We start from the raw sequence: 21,067 nt of genomic DNA, 5'->3' as shown, positions 1-21,067 counted from the left end.
TTAAATCATTATAAAACCATCTACATGACAAAGATTAACTGTAAATAAATGAAATGGCAAAAAAACAAAGACAACAACTGTCATAAACTTAACTTTTTTTAATTTGCAATATATACAAAACTAAATGTAAATGCAATATAATACAATTTTCCTTTCAAATAAAAATAGCAAGGTAAATTTGCATCACAAAAATGACAATGTAATTAATCTATTGTCTCTTTTTGTCTTTACATTGAGGACAGTAAAACAGTTTTCTTTTTGTTTTAAACACATTTGTCATCCTTTGTTAAGCCAACACAAGTGAAATGATGCCAAAGTTTACAAAGGTCACACTCCACCATTCCTTCTTTAGGCTTGTGGATCTTGCAGAGGCAATGTGTTGTGAGTTGTATTTTTTTTAACATTTTTTGGGCCTTGTTTAATTTAATATGTGGAAACATGGTAATGTTATTTTCTTCAATGCATTTGACTAAATGTTTCCTCATCTTGTGTTGTTCTAAATGTATTTTATTTAAATTGAATCCATTTGCCAGTGACTCAGCATTGGCCAAGTCAAATACCCCACAATCATTCGCACCATCCCGTTTTTTGGCAACACACCAAATTTATCTCAAGTACAGAATATCCACCAGTAAATGGAGCATATAAACACAACATCTGTTTTTTAAGAGTCTCTGGAATTGATGGATTTAGGGAGTGATAAACAGTCACTGAATTCTGAGACCTGTGTGACACCCCCCAGTGAGCACCCAAATGGTGTATTTGCAGAACATTATCACAGTCAACCGTAGAAACACTCCCAATTGGCAGTAACAATGTATCCCGCAGATATTAAATGCTGGGAGATATTCATGACATTGTCATCTAACCAGGCGTCATTGGGTACAGCTTCTTTATCAGCAGTAGTTAATTTGATCCCATTGACTGTGACCCATGGGCTCTCAGTAACTGTAGTGCCTTAGTGGACAGTGGCAAATTCTTCAGATTCAGCAATTCAGGGATCTATTTCTACCGATTGTAAGACATCTCCTCTTGATCCATCCCTCTGGGACGCTGGATGCTTAGGCTTTCCATATTTTCTTTTTGGAAGAGGTTCAAATTTTTCCATTTTTTGGGTGTTTCTATCAATGGTAAGCCTTGGTCTTTAGGGAGGTTTACTATGATTTCTTCAAAGTATTAAATTTGATTTCCAAATTTCCCAGATATGTTTCTTCTTTCAACAGATAAACTGCGTCTGTAATATTTTTGTACACAATTAATAATAAGTGTTGTTCTTTTTGTCCTCCTTCGTGGTTCAAAGTCCTGAAGATCTTCAAGTGGTGACATCGTGTGCATCATACCTTCAGAGGGCTATTCAGCTTCATCTCCCTCTCTTACACTATGGTCAGAAAAACAATCTGTGTCCAGTATAAATAATGGATTGTTTGAGTAAGATGGGTTCATTTTTTCCCATCCTTCTACAAATTTAAAAATACAACACATGTGTTTACAAGGTAAGAGAAATTTTCATGTGTTTGAATGTAGAAGAAAGTAAGGTCATTTTTGGGTAAATGATGTGGACGTGCCCACCGCATTCTGGATACACCTCCTCTGCTGGTGCATTTAATTACAAGGGATTAATTTGTACTTTGCTCCACATTTCTGATGACAGCCCTGCACATGACGTAATAGAAATTACCCAGGACATATTAGAAAGCAAGTTGTAATTCTCTTAATGTATTTCTACCTTGAAATACATTCTCAGAATATAATAAAAAAAATGATGCAACACAGTTTTGTAGCACAAGCCATTACTATAAATAGCAATGCAAATATTTACTGAAAACACAATTTTTACTTCTTGTAAGTATTAGGAAAAATACTACTGTGAAGCACTGTAATCATGTCACAGAGTGCAATTCTTGTAGGCATCCAGGTATGTATATTCAAGTGTCTCGTTCTGGCGCTCCAGTCCATTGTTTGTGTTAATTGCAATATGTAATAAGCCAGCCCTGAAAACATGTGCCCATTACTGTAGGGAGGGAGAGAGAAACATCATAAAGAATTCATATTAATTTAACATTGCCAAAATATGATGGTTTTACCACAAAAATAACACATACACAGACAGACATACAGAGGGAGACACAGACTAGGGTCAATTTGATAGCAGCCAATTAACCTACTAGTGTGTTTTTGGAGTGTGGGAGGAAACTGGAGCACCCGGAGGAAACCCACGCAAACACAGGGAGAACATACAAACTCCTCAGAGATAAGGCCATGGTCGGGAATTGAACTCATGACCCCGGTGCTGTGAGGCAGAAGTGCTAACCATTAAGCCACCGTCACTTGTGTATAAAAATAAACATAACACGTACAGGCCTGCCCTAACATCGAAATTTTTAAATCTTCATAAAAAGGAAAAGTGGAGGTGCAATATAGTGGATATAGCAACCAATAAAATTCTAGCTATCATGTAGCTACTACTTTCTAGAAAATAAAAGATTGAAGTTTTTTGGTTGCTACGGGCAATACCTTCACCTTTAATTATTTAAAAATTGTGAAACAACCCCCGTCATGTATTGTGCTTAAAAAAACAGGGAAACTTTAACCTTTATTTCAGGCATGCACTTGTTTCAGAACCACTGCCTTAGTGCATCACAGTTTTTCCAAATCTGGCAATTAGTCAGTGTATTGAGAGCAATGTTGTGTTCCTCCATATTTGTAGCGAGTGCTACACTGCGAAGCATATTCAATACAACACTGCGACAACTGTGCACTCAATGGTCTTTTGTGGTCACCCATTCCATCCAAGCTTTCTGTCAATGAAAATCACAAAGTAATGTTTGTGTATCTAAAATGTAAGAACACTGTTTAATGCAAAGTCAATTTATCAGATATGCCATTTGAAATTACACTCCAAAATCATTAAACTTAACTTATATGGATATTTTTTCTTATTATTATTTGCTCTGATTGGCTAAATGCAAAGTTACTTATAGGTTTCATGTTGTAAAGGTAACTTCAGTTTTGAACTTTACTAAGTTTGTAAAAGGGTTGATGGTACTTGAAGCCTAGTTGAAAGGCTAATTCCAACCAAAACTAAAAATTAAGTTTTGGTTGCGTTAGATGAGATCAATTAATTTTTTCAGGTGTTACTTGTTTATTTTGTCTTACACGTAGCTTGATTTGTTTGGATCATTATACATTTTAGCTAAGATTACTTATATTTAATGATGCAGTTTAAAGCTAAAAGATATTTATAAAAAAACAGATGGATAGAAAAAATGATAAGTAAACATTCATTTTACTAACCTTTAAATAATAGAGATATTGTTTTTATCTCCTCTAGGCAAAAGTCGACCAAAAAACATTTTGGATTCCAGTTTACGTTCCATTTTTTGAAAATTTCCAAGGCCTCCTGTATGCATGCTGATGTTTCTTGTTGTATTACAAATGCTCCAACTATTGCATAGCATACATTTGTGTGAACACAAAGGAAAAGCAGTGGAAGTGCACACCTTGTTGTTCTGTATGTAGCATCTAACAGTGTGATCTGGTTTCCATACATTTGCAATCATTTTTGTTGCCATTGTGTTTGGTAACATAATATAAAACTTTGTTTATTTGTGGTTGTATTAGGACGACAACAATTTTTAATGGTTCTTTCCATTCTTTAATAGTTCTTTCCATTCTTTTAACAGGTTCAAAACATTTTCCCGATCAAAGCTTGAGTTTCGACCTTTGTGTTTGGCTTTAAACATGAGATTGGCTAGGTCTTTTCTTGTGGGGTAAAAGCGTCTCCGTAAAGCTACAGGGGGATCATCACCAGGGAAAAGTTCTTGAGTCACAAACGCATTAATGTGACGCATTATCTCATTTATTTTTCTAACTCCATCTCTGTGCAAACTGATTACTTTTTGTTGAACTCTTCTGTCGACCTTTTCCGGTAAGTTTGCTAACTGTTATAGATGATAATTGTAATTAAAAATTTATAAAGCACAATAAATATTACAGACGTAAATAAAGTTAAACATTAAAAGCATAGCAATACAAACATTAAATGATTATTAAAACAAAATAACATGATAAGTTTACAACACTAGTTGCATGAAATTTATGTTCAGATAAATGTGGAAATCTAATTTACGTAGGCATGATTGCTTTGTATTGTAAAGGCTTTTTTTACTTTCTTTGATGCATTATGTCTTCAGTTTGGATCCAGGGCCGTCTTCCCCATTGGGCACGATGGGCAGGTGCCTGGGGGCCCAGGGGGAAAGGGGGCCCTGGCAGGTCTGCTGCTGTAAAAAAATCCTGTAAAGAAAAAAATAAATTAAAAAAAAATTACCTTTTGCGGTCACCTGACCGTTCAGGTCAGGTGACGATCCGGCTCACTCCCTGGTCCTCTCTTCCATGATGCGCTCGCAGTGAATGTCGGGCGTGATGACGTCATCACGCCCGACATTCACTGCGAGCACAGCATGGAGGAGCACAGCGAAGAGGATTCAACTTATCGCGATTTAAAGGTAAGTTAAGAGGGGGATTTAAAAAAAAAAAAAAAAAAAAAGGACTTTACTTTTATAGTTGAAATTGTATAGATCCTTTAAGTTGGGTATGTGTATGTGTATGTGTATATATATATATATATATCCTTTTTTTTAAAAAAAAAATTATACTTATATATTTATATATATAGGGGCCCCGGTGCACTGCTGTGCCCGGGGACCCATACTGTTGTTAAGGTGGCCCTGTTTGGATCTATTAAAAAATTATAATTTTTTTTTATGTCTGTGCACATCAGCAGTGGCATACCTCAACCTGTTTTTATGTTTATATACTGTGTGTGTGTGTGTGTATATATATATATATATATATATATATATATATATATATATATATATATATATATACACACACACACATGCACACAATAAATGGAGCCCTAAATAAAGACATGCATTAAATTATTGATTTTGCTTTGCCCTTCTAAAAATATTTAAGCAAAATTTAATTCAGAATGTTTAACATTTTGTTAAATGTAACAATATAATACGCTAAACACGGAATTTACCTTAAAATCTGGGTATCTGATAATGTGCAATACATTGATCTCAGCTGGACAGCCCATTTTTTTTGTATGTTGTATAATACGCCTCCTTTTTGTGAAGGTATGATCTTCTCCCTATTAAAAGAATGATTGCAAACAGCACTATATAAAACAATATATGTATGTTGTATTTTATTGTTTTAGCACCTCCTGTACCTCATTATCAGTGAGTCAGTGACCATGCTAATGAGGTTACCCCCCCATTACAACTGTAAGTCAGAGAGTGGTTTGATGGCACCGTAGTAAAATCTTTCAGCAATGTTCTACACATCCCATCTATTGTACTGCCTATGTTAGTGTTAAGCATATTTCTTTCACACATGCCCCCCTGTGCCAGAGCAGCTTCCCACACACATGTTTGACACACAGACACTCCCCTTCTTCTTCTTACCTTTTTCAGCATGAATGATGCCAGGAGAGCAGAAAGAAATGATGGAGCTCCTGCTGCACCCACTACCATAGACTTCCAGCAGTCCGCCTACACCATGTACCATGTGACCGCTGCGATCACATGACCCTGTGACGTCATATTGACGCGCCAGGGTACCTACACTGAAGGGGATTTAGCCGCTGTCGATCTCCAGATTATAGTATGGACGAGTACGGCGAGCCGGACAGAGTGCTGGCATACCTCCAGGAGGTGGAGGGGAGAGCTGAGGATGTGCTAGTGGACAGGCGGCAGGTAATATAAGGAGGGTGACAATAGACTGCGGCTGGTGGATTGTATAGGCGGGGTACATGAGCATGTCAGTATAACTCTTATGTCAAGTAACTTGGACAAACATTAGCAGAATACAGTTCCCAAGTGTCTCTAATTTCGAGGGGTAATCCAAAATTGTAGAGCTTCAACCCGGAGAGTGCCCTTTTTATTGTTAGCATCTTGTTTAGTGCATTACAATTCAGCGTATTGGGTGCAATTCTCACTATTCTTAATTCTATGGTTTTATAAGGTGACCCTAAATGTAATAAAATAAACAATGAATTTGAGTATCAATTTGGTGATTGTAGAACAGTAGGTTTCCATCTGGACAGTACAGTGCATTGTGTGATATGATGCACCTGCACAGTGACAATGTGGTTTAGGATATTCATTTACAATATTGTTAATTATGGAATATAATAACAACGTAAAAAAGTCCAAGCTGCACTCTTTAGCAATTCCCTGCTGGTGCAAGCATTAGGAAGGACCACTTCCCTAGGCCTCCATAATGATATAAATGAGAACTTCAGAAAGATGCAACAGAATGTTCTCTGATATGGCTCAGGTAGGCTAAAACAGGTGTAGTATATATTGGCACTGTGACATGGCTCAGGTAAAACAGGATTAGTATACACTGTGACATGGTTCTAGTTTGATAAAGCAGGAGCAGAATAATTGTGACATGGCTCAGGCTGAATAAAGCAAGAGTAGAATATTGGCACTATGACATGGCTCAGGCTGGGTAAAGCAGGAGTAGAATATTAGCACTGTGATGTGGTTTAGACTGAGTAAAGGATTAGTTTACTAGCACTGACATGGTTCAGGCTGAATAGTGCAGGATTAATATAATGGCACTGTAATATGACTCATGCTGGGTAAAGAGTATAATATCAGCATTGTGGCATGGCTCGGACTTAGTGAAGCAAGTTTAGTATATTGGCACTGTAACATGGCTATCTAATGCTGAAGTAGAATATTTTCACTGCAACCTACATGTAATCCAGTCCTCCTATAAAGTGATAAGGTTATTGACTGATTATTTGGGTAATACTTGGTTTATGTGAAGGGGAGATGATTACTGGGTACAGTTCAGGGGAATGTATCTAGGGTGTTATATAATGCTCTATGTATTGGTGATAGGGTTTTAACGGCTTACCTCCGTTTATTTTCTATTTATAGATTGTGGACCTGGACATGAAGAGAAATCAGAATAGAGAAGCTCTAAGAGCCCTCAGCAGAGACAACACTCAGGGTGAGAGGAGATTGCGCAGACCTCATGCCATAAGAAGGCAGAACTTCTCATACTTCAGCAGTGTATGCAATACTGTTCATACATTTAGAAGCAGAGTGCCTCTGTGGTGGCCCTGGTTCCTGCTGAATTGGTGGGCTGTATATCCATGACTTATTGGTTAAACCCACAAAATGACTGTCTCATTTGTGTACAGGCCACAGGTCCAGTTTTAAGATACAATGTTTGGTTAAGATAGGTTCTGAAATAACACTTTGATATATTGATTGTGATGTTACTGTTTTATATTTTCAGGTCCGGTGACTGTTTGCTTTGGCAGTATGTTTATAAATCTCCCAAAAGATAAAACCAAGGAAATGATTCAGCGAGGTGAGAGGACTGGAGGATTTGGGGGTATAAGTAATTATGGCTGTTTTTCAGTTTTATTAAGTTCATTGTAACTGAACATTGTAACTCTCTCTGACAGATCAGGACCAACTGGATGCAGAAATAAACAAACTTCACTCACAGCTGAAATTAAAAGTGAACCAGTTATATGAGGCACAAGGTAAATTTTGTAATGTAATGTGTTCTTTAGGTGGAGCTAAATAAAAATGAACAAAACATATTTGTTATGTCATAGGTGTGAATTAGCTTTATGTACAGAAAATGGCTTAATTATTCCTGCCATCTTTCTGAAAGGAGAGAGGTCATCCCACACACCAAGACATTGACTAGCTACATGCTGCAGCGTATTTTATTTATCTACCTATCTACAATGCAGGCAAAGCATTTCCCTATCCACTGTGGCCATATTGAGGCCTGGGACATGAGGCCAGAGAAATGTTCTCTGCATTAGATACAATTGGCGTGCTATCCCTAGGATGTGAAAAATAAACATCTTTGCCTGGTTATTTAAATACATTGTTAATCGGCACTGAAGGAAGTCCAAACATATTAAGTGGTGTATCCCAGGGCAGGCGCACATGAAAGGACACAACTCAAATACATTAAAGAAATTTGACTGCAAGAACATTTTTTGACTTTGTGGCTCTGATTTATTTGCTATGGGTCTGATTTTGTTGATTTTCATTTTATTGTGACTTTTAAATGGCCGCCTCATTCAGAATACTTTTGCATAGCTAGAATGGAGATGAAAGTTATTTATAACATTACCTATCTCCAGTGACAGTGGACACTTGAGTTGATCTAGTACTCCGGAGAATGCAGCATAACCATTCACTAAAAAATCAATGACTTCACTGGGGCATGAGGCACAAAGTGGTGTCACTGGATTCTAATGAATTCATAGCCAACAAAATGTCTGCTGCTGCTACTGTTGCCAGGTGATGTGTTAATTTCAGCTTCTCAGGAGCTGGAGGAAAGGATGACAAACTGTAACTGAGCAGAATTGTTTAATGGGTGTTTGGCTGAGTGGGATATGTAGATTCAAGCCATGGGTTCATTTGTGGCCCTTACTATCTCATAATAGACAGAGTATAGAATGATCTACATTTTGTGTTATACAAAACTGGTTTTATTAGTTTGAGAGCTTTGATTGGCGAGAGCTGTAATACACTTTTTTAGCTGAATTTTACTGGGGTGAGGTCAGAACCTGGCGTTCGGGAGATGAAGTGGGCTAGAACAATCTGTAGTCAGACTGTTAGAATGCTAACAGTATCAGAGTTTCAGTTCAGCCATCTCCTATGTAAAAAAAGTTGGAAGTGGGATGGTCCAGGACAACGTAGCTAACCAGAGTACCTAAATGGTCACACTACAGAGTAGCAATTCAAGGCTCCTGCCCCACTAATGTGGGGAGATTTTGGTGTCTGACAACCCTTTTATATGAAACAAAACCATAAATACAATTTGTTCTCTATATATTCATTCATTTGCATAGTTGGAAATGGCTAGTCTTATTCTAGCTAGATTTAAAACAAAATACTCTTGAAATGTGGCAAAACTGATTGTTCTTTAAGGCATATTAAAAACACAAACCATTGTATATACACCCTTCTCCCCCAAGGGAGGAAATAAATTCATCACGTTTTAGAACGCTTGTTGAGAATTACTTTTTTTATTCAGAATATATTCATTTAAAAAAAAAAAAAAAAACGTCCTCACACACTGGAAGCAGCAATCTTATGGGCTGTTATTTCTGAGAATGGAACAGGTCAGCCCATTAGGAAGCAATAACCTCATTTAGATATGGTAGGCTGCTTTCATTGAACTATTCGTTCACCTCCTTAAATGGTTGGCCCTACTATGTTTAGGTAACTAAGAGATGAGCAGAATATTCGAAATTGTTCAGTATTTGGCCATGAAACTGCATTTCACAACTCTGCAAAAATGGGCTCTTCCACTGAGAAACTAGCTGTGTGAAATTTCACTGGCACTTCACTCCTTTTTAGTAACATATCACTTAAGAGAGGACAGCTACACTATTTCACTACTTGATATTTATCCTTGCAGGTAAACCAGAGCTGAAAGGTTTTAACCTGACTCCACTGGATCCGGATGAAATGAAAGCCATTAATAAAGTGTTGAAAAGAGGAGTGTAACAGAAGGATATTTCTTCCTTGTGAGTGACCTTTATGCTAACCGCACACTTCATTCTTTCTATCTCCTGTGTATAATTTTTTAATCCCATTCTAAACCAGGGGCAGTATGTGAATGTATACAAATATCTGTGCTATACCGTGGTCCTCATTTAGCATTGCTGCCTCCCGCCACTGGGTAGCTATGTGACCATGGTGTAACCTGTGTGAATTGTATGTTCTCCCTTCATCCAGGTGTGTTTCCTCACAAGGACTAATAATCTATTAGGTTAAATGACTTCTGGCTAAAATGACTTGTGTATGCACATGCACTTATGGTTGGGAAATTAGATTGCAAGATCCATTGCAGCAGACTGTCTGTGTATTCTATAAAAATATGAATATTGTTTGTCCTATTATGGTATTGGATCAAAGACGTGTCAAACAATGTATAGATAGAAGGTCTTTCTCCATTACTTGGGAGATGGCAACACTGTTTTGTTCCCATAGTCATTCCATATATCTGCATGTAATATTGCTTCCATGAAAATGCAGTTTGGTTGTGATCTAGTACTAGTCCAAGGATACTAGACCAGGCTGTATTTAGAGTTGTCTAAAGTAATGCATCTTAAATCAGTAATCATATGCCCTGTACACTGATGACACTCAATCGCTATTCTTTTAGGAGAAAATAGGTGGCTGATAAAAACAAAGTAGAAAGCTAAAATAAATAGTGGTCCCTTAGGCAAAAGTCGTACTGCCCTGATTCAAGATACATTTCCAGTTCATAGTTATCTCACTACAATTTTGGAAATTGTTAATCCAATTCTGTATTCCATTCAATTTCATTTATATAAAATAATCATAATTTCTTAATATTAGCAGCTTTCATTAGTTGTCCAAGTGCCTTTTTCCTGTCATTGACGCATCCTGAAAAAAAAAAAAACACAAAACAAAGATGATCGGTAACTTGGATGCCTTAATGAATCTGACATGTTAACTGCTGAAGGAGTCTCTCACCTAAGTGTGTGTTTGCCACAAAGGTTCCATTGCTGGGCAGGTCTTGTTGCCCGTCGTCACGAGATACAGGGCCATCGTTCCACATAAGGTCGAAGCCCCCAACTCTCTTCTCCTTCCCTGTTAGTCTGAAAGAAAAGTTATTTGAGTGAAGGCTAGGGATGAATTTTCCAAGTTGTGCATAGGGTGTGCTATGTAATATGGGGAAAGAAACATATCTGTGTCCTCACCTTCCTTCCATGTCAGTTACATGCAGGGTATCTTCCAGCAAGCGACACTTCAACTCGTAATCCTCCTGGCTGCTGGCGGTCAGAGAAGGGGAGGCGTTGACTTCCAGAAGCCACCTGTGGGAAGCCACAAGCTATCAATAAGTGGCAGTGACCAGAGTGGCTACATGTGCAGAACCGTACATGTGTGCACAGATGATCAATATCTGTTTTATCAGCTAAACTTTAGAGTTTATACATCTGCTATAGAACCGCTGTTTGAAACTTTTATTTGTACAATGTAATATTATTAAATATTTATATCTAATTTTTTTTCCCCATGTTGGTGGCTTTGTTTTTTCATGCATAGTATTTTCTAGTACCCAACATTAAAGAGTTATTTACGTACACTGGAGGCAGACTATCTGTTCATTATGGACCTCAGTGATGTTATATTTCTGAGACTGTAGCCTATCCTAGAAATCGGTGACATCCGTGCACAATAGGGCTAAGATACAACTGTTACTAAGTATACTACGTGCTTATTCTAATAGTATGTACTGTGGCTGATTATTGCTATTACCCAATCTTAGGAAACCTATGACTTTAGCTGTGGCAGGACTACATATTCTAACCCTCCCTACAAGTCAGAGGCTAGCAGGACATGGTGAAATTTGTAGTTCTGCAACAGATGGCTTTAATGTACCATCTGACTCTTCCTAAACCACTTCTACTGAAACTTGTTAGCTCTCAATGTTGTCAAAGGAACGTTATATGGTACCAATTAACCACTTAGTAAGTTATATAAATGAATAACATTGCATGTAGATACAAACCACTGTGCCCAATCTGCAACTAGCTCTTGTATAGTGCAGGTAAGGCAGTGAAAATAAATGGCTAATTGGTTTAGTGTAAACTTTGCACTTGAATGTCATTTTAGTAAATGAGCCCTTCAGGGACCACTTTGGCTACACACATGGGACGCAATGATTGCGGTCAGCTGACAACTGAACAGAAATGCAGAGGTGGTTATTTTCTCAAGTTCTGTCAACATATCCAATAATAATATTATGGATCACAATCTAGTGTGGAATCTATAGATTGCCTTCAGACATTCCTAGCTGGCTGCCTCTTATATAAATGTAAGTGATCCTCTGCCTTGAACTAATATTCATGACAATGTAGCTTCACAAGGAACAAAGTGTTGCACTTACCAATAATGCTGATTTCTGCAGAACAGACCCGAATTGGGAAAGTTCACTCCCTGGTCCACCCAATCAGGTAAGTGTCACTAGTTCCTAGTGCAATAATAGATTGTATTGTCATGAATATTGTCTCAGCCCACAAATTGGCTGCCTCCTCTGTGTGTAGATAGTGCACATAAAGCCCAGATAAAGTATTTGAGGTTTTGCTCACGGTTTTAGGTCCTCGTCCAGCAGAATGTCATATCCATATAGTTCAAAGCAATGTTTGTCATTGATGATGATTTTCTGGACACTCTGCAAACTTTTGATGAAGATATTGTCCATATTTTGGAAGAGGTTTTCCACCGCTTCTGGGCCGTGTTTGGCCGTCAGGTAGTGCCGCAGCTGCATTATCATCCATTTGCAGCCCTGGGAAGAATGAGATCTGTGATACAGAACAGTCATTTATGAAGCTCCAAAAATGTAAGTTTTGTGGTGGTGTGCCCAAATGTGCCAGTTTTTATGCATCAGGATTGTGAGGGTGGCTGAAAGTGGGCAGATTTGGTAGGTTCTTGCTCAATGCAGGCTTTGTATAGGAGTTCTGACTGTGCCCACATGCAAAAAAAAAAATACATATTTTGTAGGAAAATTAAATGAGTCTCTAGGGTGGAGAAAACATACTGCCGTGTTTCAGAGCAATTGGCAAAGACCTGTGTATGTTAAATGTAGCTCTACTGTCAAGGTCATCATCTTTTCTTTGTTAACAAGTATCAGCGACGTGACATGTAGTAAAGTGGAACTTGTGTTAAAAACAGCCATCACTACAGACTCTCAGAAAAGGCATTACCCACATGTTTTGTGTATTTCCTTTTCTCTGACAAATATAATTTTGAAGCTAGTTCCAACCTCCTTGACAAACACGATTTCTCCCTCATTTTGGAGAAACCGCAGTAGGTCACACAATGGGGAGACATTTCCAAAGAGAATTGGGGTGTGCACCTATGAATGCGCCAGATAAAAAGATAGGCGTGTGTGCACATAACTAATAAGGGGGCTAATTTTTTTCTTTTCTTGTTTGTAAATAGCCCCGTAAGACTACAGTGAGCAGCTTCACTTACTTTTTCTGGATCGTAATCTGGAGCTGTTTTCTGGACAGCTACATTGGTTAAATGAATATCTTGTATCAGTGAGTTAAGAACAGGCACGTCTATAGAAAGAGTCTTGGCGATTATCCTAATAATGTAGGGGATGCAGAACAGAATATATTATAGTTTTGTGACTTCTTTTTTTTCATGGACACTTGCACAGGTTAGTGCAACAATTACAGGCTCAGCAATTATTTGTTCAATCTAGCAGGCAGATCTTCCCAGAGATGGACAATCAGAAGTTTGGGGAGGGGGGGGTACTGCATGACAAGATGTTCTAATAGACCTTAGATATAACATAATTGAATTGTTGTTTTCAATCTACCAATAATTCATAGTGCTTTTTTTTTTTTTTTTTTTTTTTACTACACAAAATGGACAGATTTTTATACTGTCTCAGAATGTGTGGTAAATGACACTTGGACACTACTTTCAATGCAACACATTTTGCTCACTACAGGCCTGAGTCATTAAGGAAGGTAAGGCAAAAAAAAGGTGCAACTTTGCAGATTGGCAAAACTATGTTGCATTGAAGGGGGGAGTAAATTTAAAATGTAGGGACAGATTGATTTTTGGGGTAGAGTATGTCCTAGATCAACTTTAAATTTCAGTGTAAAAATAAAGCTATCAAGTATTTGTGTGCTAAGAAAATGCAGCTAGTATTTTCCTTATGTGCAAAATAATAAACTAATTTGCACCCCTTGCATTGTAACATGGTTTGTCCAGGAGCAGTTACTCCTTTTTTTGTTTTCCTTTTCTTAATGACTCAGGCCCTACAAGTGTAATTTATATTCAGTAGCCTCCTTTCTGGGAAAACACTTAATAAAGGATACACTGATCATCAATGCTGCTAAGTGTAAAACGTGTGTTTGAGAATCGAGCGAAGCCATCTCGGTACAGCCAGGCTCTGAGTGGAATGTACTTTAATGAGGATAGATATTAGGTTATTATAAATACACAGTTAATGTAAGGATAGGGTTAATGCACAATGAAACAAGATGCAAAGATGTGCTGTAACCCATAGCAACCAACCACATTTGAGCCATTTTGATTAGTGAGACTAATAGCCAAAATCTGGTTGCTACTGGTTACAGCAAATATTCTACTTGCACTATAAAGTTTACTTGTGATTGTCAGTAATATGTCATAGAACAGAGACTGCAGTACCAATGGAGTATGATAGACAATAGAGTAGATGTGTACAGTAAATGATGGATAATAGGTCAGAGGTGTATTGTGGATGATGGAGGACAGGTCAGGCTTGTATAGGAGATAGGTGAGGACAGATCAGACGTATAGTAGATGACAGAGGGCAAACGATGGAGAAGAGGTCAGACTAGTATAGGAGACTGGTGAGGACAGGTAAGATGATATTTATGGGAAAATGTGAGAGATTATTTAACATAAACACTGTTTCTGAATACTTCACCGTAACCTTTCAAATGAAATAAGAAGTTCTGTGACACAACAGTAAAAGACCAAGGAAGTGTATCTTACCGATGTAACTAGAACATAAACTCGCAGATCAAACTTTCGCCCTGCAAATTAAGCGTATAGATACTTAAATTTGAAACCAAGAAGTAAAATTAAATATAAACTAAAATGCCATATAAGAAGTATATATTCATACCTTAGAAAGTTATATTAGTTATACGGATTTATATGAGCTCTACTATATCGGCTGTTGCTGGCCGATTTTTATTTTATTTTTTTGCCAGCGGCATGAAACCCATTCTGTGCTCAACCAATTCATCCATCTTTCATATTAAATCTTTTGCTCAGTATATATTTTTCAGCTTTAGTCCACTTTCAGCGTGCTCATTGCAGTCAGACACTTTTAGCGTCCTTAGGCAAAAGTGTGACCGATAATGCAACAATATATTGAACTTAACTACACAGCAAATGGTAATACAGTGTGAAATAGTTCAAGTTCTGTCAAGGTATGTAAACATGTCATCTGCATACAAAGATACCCTTTTCTTTGGCTTCCCAATGTGAAATGTTGCAAAGGATTCCATACTGTGCATGGAGATTGCTAGGGGCTGGCTGTAATTCTGACATCGGTGAAACAGCATGAAAGCTGTGCAGGAGGCAAGAGGGTAAGTGGTGTTAATAAGGTTCAGGGTCCAAATAGGACTTCAATTATTACTCTGCGGCTTTAGGCATAAACAAGCACTGCCTGTGTAAAGAAAATATGTTATCTTATACCAAGAGCCCTGCCAAAAACTAAGAAAAAGTAAATGTTTGAGGTTAGTATCATTTAACTGCCAACCATTTCTTCTTTATGGCTGCTAAGCACAGTAAAACAGTCCAGTGTGTCTATTGCCACGAATACTGTTAATCTATTCATTAAGAATCTAACTCGAGGGATAAACAACATCCACTTGAAAGTGAATCGGCCACGTAAAGACAGTGGAAGCGGTAATTCTGTGGACCGAACCAATATTCATGAGCATGCAGTGTACCATCACCCATCGACCAGTACCTCATGAAGTGTCTCAGTGCTGTCACTGGTTCCTAGGCTATTCCCAGTGTACATTGTAAGGAATATTGGTTCCTCAGTGACTTCACTGCTTTCTTCATAAGTTGAATACTTGTTTAACCCATGTAATGGCTGCCTCTGCTGTGTGTAGGTGACAAGTGCAATATGAAGATCTTCAGTAAGAAACACTGGGCCTGGTGTTCTCTACATTAGGGCAGATGAATGAATCTTATGCAGTGAATCCAGTGATGTTGCTACAAAGCTACTGCAGCAATTTAGAGGCCATGGGGTAAATTTATCAAGCTTCGGGTTTGTAAAGTGGAGATGTTGCCTATAGCAACCAATCATATTCTAGTTATCAGGTATTGAGTACATTCTACAAAATGACAGCTAGAATCTGATTGGTTGCTATAGGCAACATTTACACTTTTTCAAATCCGCAGCCTGATAAATTTACTCCCATGTCTCTGTCCTAATGCCATAGAGAACAGGATTCCCGTAAGCAATGCATAATGTCAGTCCAGGGGCTGGCTGGCAAATTTTAGTCAAGAGGGCGAGTAGCCTATTGGGAACATTTTTAAGGCAAAAAAAGTGTGATAACATATAGTAATGTCACCATAACAACAACAACCTTTTCTCACCTCCAATTAAGTACGGATTTTCTATATAACGTTGAGCAACATAATTTTCCACTGAGATTTCATCTTTCTGGTCATCTGTACGATTTCCATCCTGAGGTGTAGGGGTATAATAATGATGAGAGTTAGTTGGTTCCTGTCACCACACTGAGCTGTGACCATATTCTCCCTCTCAAAGATATGTCACCCAAAATCAGCACCTTCCTCCAGTCCATGATGTCCTTTAATTTCCGGAAAAGGAAAATCCCCTTTCCTTGCGATCTAGCCACCTACAAAAAAAATAATAATTACATTTCTGAATACAAATATACAATCTCTTTGCTTTAGCCCCTTGAATACTAAGGGTGAGTGGGACATGCCCACTATATGCAGCCCAAAACTGTGGACAGCCAGTCCCTCTCCTGCTGCAGTTAAGGGGTTAAAAAGAAAACCCAGTGAACACTAGCCACTTTAATTGGTGGTTTATTTTGTAGTGCTGCAGTAGTAGACATACCAGGAATAGGCAAAGCCTCAATTTCCCTATCCCTGGCTCAGAAAGACATGCTCCTGTTTAATGCTTGCCTGCAGATCATCCTTGATCAGCAGACAATAAAGGACTTTAAAGTATATAGGAGAAGGGGGAACTCTACAAGAACTCACCCCCAGCTCCAAAATAAATGGGGGTACCATAATTTGAAAGAGGGGTTTCCACTTTTTTATTTTTATATTTGTTTTGTTATAGAAAAAAACTTTTAACCAACAAGTAAGAAAGCCCCTCTTCACAACTAAGGTGCCCCTTTTAATTTCTTATCTGGTGATCAATCATGATCACAACAAGAAAAACCAACACATTATTTACATAAATACAAGGGTGTGGCTGATCTTTTATAAACCAAATACCCCTCCCCCATTTGAAAATACAAGGAGGCACACACATTTGAAAAGGGGGTATTTTCTCTTGCAAACAAGGAAGACCTATTTATTAGCTCTTGATCACTCATGATCACCTATAAAAGAAACAAATATTTATGTAACTAAAAGTGATAGCTTCATATTTGTACTCCTGGCACCCATTTATGTTACGTCAATCCATGCATATGGGTTACCATTGTTATCTAGAGACCTGTAGTTTTACATAAAAGTATGACAATCCCTCTTTTTCATCTGTTTGCCCAACTTTAATTTAGCAAATAAATGAAAAGTGTGAAAATTTGTCCACTATTGCGCCACCTCCTAGAAACTATTGTACATTCCAGGCTTGGGTCAAAATGGAATGCAATGGAAGAAAGGGAAAGAAGAAACTCTGCACAGCGAGTCCAAATTATAAGAGGGATACATTTCTATTCAGAATGGATCTGCGCAATTGATTATTTTCATAAATTTTCCTAGAGCAGAGGGTGCCATCCAAGATGAATATAAAACCATCTAACAAAAGAATAAGACAAAGATTTTCTATAGTAAAGGGCACTCCATCATTCTTTTATTATACTATATAATAGAAGAATGGTGGAGTGCCCCTTAATATAGAGAATCTTTGTCTTTTTCTTTTGTTGGGTTAAAAAGGTAATTGACCCCTCACATTCATTAACGCAGATGCCGATACGTGCCATATTTTGCGTAAAATTGCTTTGTGATGGCCAGAATCGGATGATACACTAGTGAACACAGCAACGACCAATTAATCTTCGATCACAAAGAACCCTTAGTACAGTTTACGATTTTTGATAAGCACAGGGAGGGAAATGGGTGTATGCACAGCCAATGTACAGTAAGGGAGCGCCAAACTAGAATGCAAGCAGCAATGTCCGAATCAAGCTTTGGGCATCTCAAAGGTACATGTTTTTCTGTCGTATCACTTGCACCAACTACTTCCGCTGCATCCTTTCAACTGTTTGCCCAACTTGGTAAATAAATGAAAAATATGTTATTTTCTGGTATTGCGCTCCTTTTTGGAATCTAGTCTCGGGTTATAAAGAAACCAAGATGTGATTTGTGTGAGTACTGGACAGAATAACTGATCTAATTTGAATTGAAGTTTGATTTGATTAGCCCAAAAGTAGCAAAATATACTTAGCACAAGGGTGAAAAAAATGCCCTAGCAGTGCAGGAATTTTGCAAATATAACTCCTATCCAGCTATAACTATTTTCTAGATGTACTCTATGATTATTAGTGCATTGATAGATTGCATTCTCATGAATACTGTTTCAGCCAATAGAAAGGCTGCCTTCACTGAGTGTAGATCATGGGTGCACTTTTACTCCATTTCCAGACTCACTGGCTTCATAATCCAGGTGATCCCGGGGTTTCTGCGAAATTCCTCTACAAATAGGTGATATTCGGCCGGCAGTTCAAATGTTTTGGGAAAGAAGTCGCATTTTGCCGCCTCGAATCTACCAGACTCTCGCTCGAGCTGCTTACGGAAACGTTTCAAATTCTTCACCATAAAGTTCTTGCGGGTCAGCTGAAGAAAAAGAGACAGTCAGTAGGTCGTGCCCCAAGCCCCAGCTTAGTGGCAGGCAGGATTGGTCTTGCAAATACAATTATGTCATTAGAAAAAGATATACCTCGTAGTGATTGCGGAAATGGCAGATGCGTACATGTTCCTCCATGTAAATATGATCGAAGTTCTCACGCAGCCAGCTCACGTCACACCAGTAAAAATCCCACTCACCATCGCTGTAAAAAACATTTCTGATTTAAGAAACCGTAGGGTTGTGATGGGCAAGATTTGAGAGTTTACTACAATGTAGGAGAGCATGAGAATAAAGATGGAAATCAGAGATGAATAAACCTTTATTGTAACTTGGGTAGTGAAAAGACAGTGACTATGTGCCATAGGCACGCGAAAAGATGGTGGCCCTGTGACCTAGCCCAGAAGATAACCAGTACCCACATGCCAGACGGAAGAGGAAAAGCAATGACTGTTTACCCTTGCTTATAAGTCCGGCGTTGACCTTGTACTTCAGGCAAAATGAAAGGCGGTGACCTTGTGCCCCAGCCAGAAGTAATGATAAACATGGGAAGAAAGTATGGCACTATGATACCTGGGACATAAAGCAAGGCAGTGATTCTGTGTACAGAGGAATCAAAGTGTTTCAGTTATCCTGAACAATGAACAGAAGTCAGTACAGTGATCCTAACTACTGGAGGAAGGATTGACCACGACCCTCTAAAATGGAAAGTGATTTCTCGACAGGGTAGAATACCAAAGCCAAAGGCATTGAGGGTGTACAGTGAACAGCAGAATATACCCAAACCTTACTCCTTAACTTCTGTCCAGCCTGGTCGCTGTCTCAGCACGTCTGCAATGGTGTTTATGAGGGCACACTTGTATCGGATGCAGGATCTGGGCTCTCTGCACAAAACAAACATAAAGTGGACATGTGTCTGTGCTGCAACATGCAGGGAGATATTTCTAGGTGCTTTTTGCTATTAGCCTCTATTCATTTATCTGTCATCATTTTAAGAATGTCCTATTGTACTAGAAACGGGTAAAAACAAGTATATTTTCACCCTTACCGATCCTTCTGCCTCTGGTACCCATACTGACCCCTGTATGCGACAGCCTGATATAAGCAGAGAAAAATAAAGGTTAATGTACCAAGAAAAGTTAGTTTAGCGTGCTGTACTCAAATGAAAAACTTTTACAAATAAAAGTCTTCAGTAGAATATAGGAAAGTCAGATAACATCATATTATTACACTTGAACTGTTATTATTACCACAGATTACTTCACATGGCATATTACCGCTGAGTACTTTAAATATCAAACCAATTCAAATGACATTATTATCATAGATTATTTTGGCATTTAACAAATAGTGGTGTTAGGAGAGAGTAACTGAAGTAACACTGCAACCAGGCCCAGCTGTATCCCTACTTGTGATGCAGATTCAGGGTTGCCTGGTTCTTTCCCCAACTTACCAATGAATAAACACCAAAATGGGCTGTATACTGAGACAAGGTTGGGTATGGCAATAAACAAACAAGATAGATGAAAGACAAAGAGGGCATGCATGAGAGGGTATAACTGGCAGCCAGGGTAGACAGACAGGACACAATGGAATGTAGTTATGAGAGGGGAAGACGAAAGAAGAAAACAGGAGGTACATGCATAAGAGACAGGGATGTGGGGTAGTCAGGAGACAAAGGGAGAAAGGCATAAGGCGGCAGACAGGAAACAAATGGAGAGAAAATTATTCTGCACCTCCCAAGTCAAGTGACATAATCAAAAACATTCATCCTGACTCGTTTTATCTTGAGATATATATATACATTTTTTAACTTAGCAATGAATCTGTAATGCAATTAACCTGGGCTCATTTAATTTATTGGAATTTAGCACATGATAATTCAACTGGAAAGTCAGTGCTAAGTTCAGGGACAGAGAAATATATCCCTGATTAAAGGAGTCAGAGTGACATCTCTGTATACTAAGTTTATCTGCAGAATATATATACTACTACCTGCAGAGTCATGTGATTTACTATTACTACCTGCAGAGTTATGTGATTTACTATTACTGCCTGCAAAGTTATGTTACATACTAAAACTATCTGCAGAGCATACTTGTGACATACTAATTATTGGAGTGACCGACTCTATAGTATTGCAGACAGCCAACTTCAGATATTCCTTATAGTAGCAGTGCAGAAGATGTAGTTATTACTATCCTATACATGTATGAGAGTGTTTACTGACCTTCCCTCTGGACATTCTCCCTCCCGCAGAGTGCTGGGTGCTGGATATCTCTCTACAGAGGCACAAACATTGTTGATAATTTAGGTTTAGGGGTTACCATGATAACAGATGCCCGCCGTGCGATTGGTGCGTACACGTCACTGTACCGGAAATGCGTCGCTT

At 38.3% G+C, this 21,067-nt stretch overlaps 2 protein-coding genes and 1 long non-coding RNA gene across 10 annotated transcripts; 1 reads left to right on the top strand and 2 right to left on the bottom strand.

Annotated features, from left to right (window-relative positions):
- Positions 1 to 83: 83 nt before the first annotated feature.
- On the bottom strand, positions 84 to 5,672 carry LOC142094440 (uncharacterized). 3 transcript variants are annotated; one of them, XR_012677662.1, is made up of 4 exons: positions 5,478 to 5,672; positions 5,051 to 5,161; positions 3,295 to 4,293; positions 84 to 2,798 (listed from the first exon to the last, which is right to left on the bottom strand). It is a non-coding gene; the product is annotated as an uncharacterized LOC142094440 (long non-coding RNA). The 3 variants fall into 3 exon arrangements; XR_012677664.1 differs by having other exon boundaries at positions 3,295 to 3,941; XR_012677663.1 differs by lacking the exon at positions 3,295 to 4,293.
- Positions 5,596 to 11,102, top strand: PDRG1 (p53 and DNA damage regulated 1). The gene is made up of 6 exons (XM_075176581.1): positions 5,596 to 5,768; positions 6,966 to 7,038; positions 7,330 to 7,404; positions 7,502 to 7,582; positions 9,487 to 9,595; positions 10,815 to 11,102. The coding sequence occupies exons 1-5, from the start codon at positions 5,679 to 5,681 to the stop codon at positions 9,573 to 9,575; spliced, it is 408 nt and encodes a 135-aa protein (XP_075032682.1). The 5' UTR covers positions 5,596 to 5,678; the 3' UTR covers positions 9,576 to 9,595; positions 10,815 to 11,102.
- Positions 9,083 to 21,028, bottom strand: TTLL9 (tubulin tyrosine ligase like 9). 6 transcript variants are annotated; one of them, XM_075176566.1, is made up of 15 exons: positions 20,906 to 21,028; positions 19,724 to 19,770; positions 19,467 to 19,559; positions 19,134 to 19,274; positions 18,769 to 18,880; positions 18,480 to 18,665; positions 16,424 to 16,492; positions 16,227 to 16,317; positions 14,601 to 14,641; positions 13,937 to 14,024; positions 13,077 to 13,135; positions 12,191 to 12,387; positions 10,799 to 10,912; positions 10,572 to 10,696; positions 9,083 to 10,481 (listed from the first exon to the last, which is right to left on the bottom strand). In XM_075176566.1, the coding sequence occupies exons 1-15, from the start codon at positions 20,918 to 20,920 to the stop codon at positions 10,414 to 10,416; spliced, it is 1,446 nt and encodes a 481-aa protein (XP_075032667.1). In that variant the 5' UTR covers positions 20,921 to 21,028; the 3' UTR covers positions 9,083 to 10,413. The 6 variants fall into 6 exon arrangements, 5 of the variants coding, with proteins under 5 accessions (XP_075032667.1, XP_075032668.1, XP_075032670.1 ...); XM_075176567.1 differs by lacking the exon at positions 19,134 to 19,274; XM_075176569.1 differs by lacking the exon at positions 19,724 to 19,770 and having other exon boundaries at positions 19,134 to 19,248; positions 20,906 to 21,003.
- Positions 21,029 to 21,067: the final 39 nt, after the last annotated feature.

This window comes from Mixophyes fleayi, chromosome 6 (genome assembly GCF_038048845.1).
Source record: "Mixophyes fleayi isolate aMixFle1 chromosome 6, aMixFle1.hap1, whole genome shotgun sequence".
NCBI classification, from domain to species: Eukaryota; Metazoa; Chordata; class Amphibia; order Anura; family Limnodynastidae; genus Mixophyes; species Mixophyes fleayi.
Note: the sequence above shows the minus strand (reverse complement) of the source record. Positions and strands in the feature narration are given on the sequence as shown.

Bases quoted from the DNA above. Each gene is read 5' to 3' on its own strand.
- TTLL9 (XM_075176566.1), bottom strand. The intron at 16,493-18,479 runs GTGAGTCTGGAA...TTTTTTTTGTAG, and splicing joins TCACCTGGATTATGAAGCCA to GTGGCTAGATCGCAAGGAAA. The intron at 14,642-16,226 runs GTGAGAAAAGGT...CTTAATTTGCAG, and splicing joins AAATCCGTACTTAATTGGAG to GGCGAAAGTTTGATCTGCGA.
- PDRG1 (XM_075176581.1), top strand. From the start codon at position 5,679: ATGGACGAGTACGGCGAGCCGGACAGAGTGCTGGCATACCTCCAGGAG. The intron at 7,039-7,329 runs GTGAGAGGAGAT...TTATATTTTCAG, and splicing joins CAGCAGAGACAACACTCAGG to GTCCGGTGACTGTTTGCTTT. The intron at 7,405-7,501 runs GTGAGAGGACTG...TCTCTCTGACAG, and splicing joins CAAGGAAATGATTCAGCGAG to ATCAGGACCAACTGGATGCA.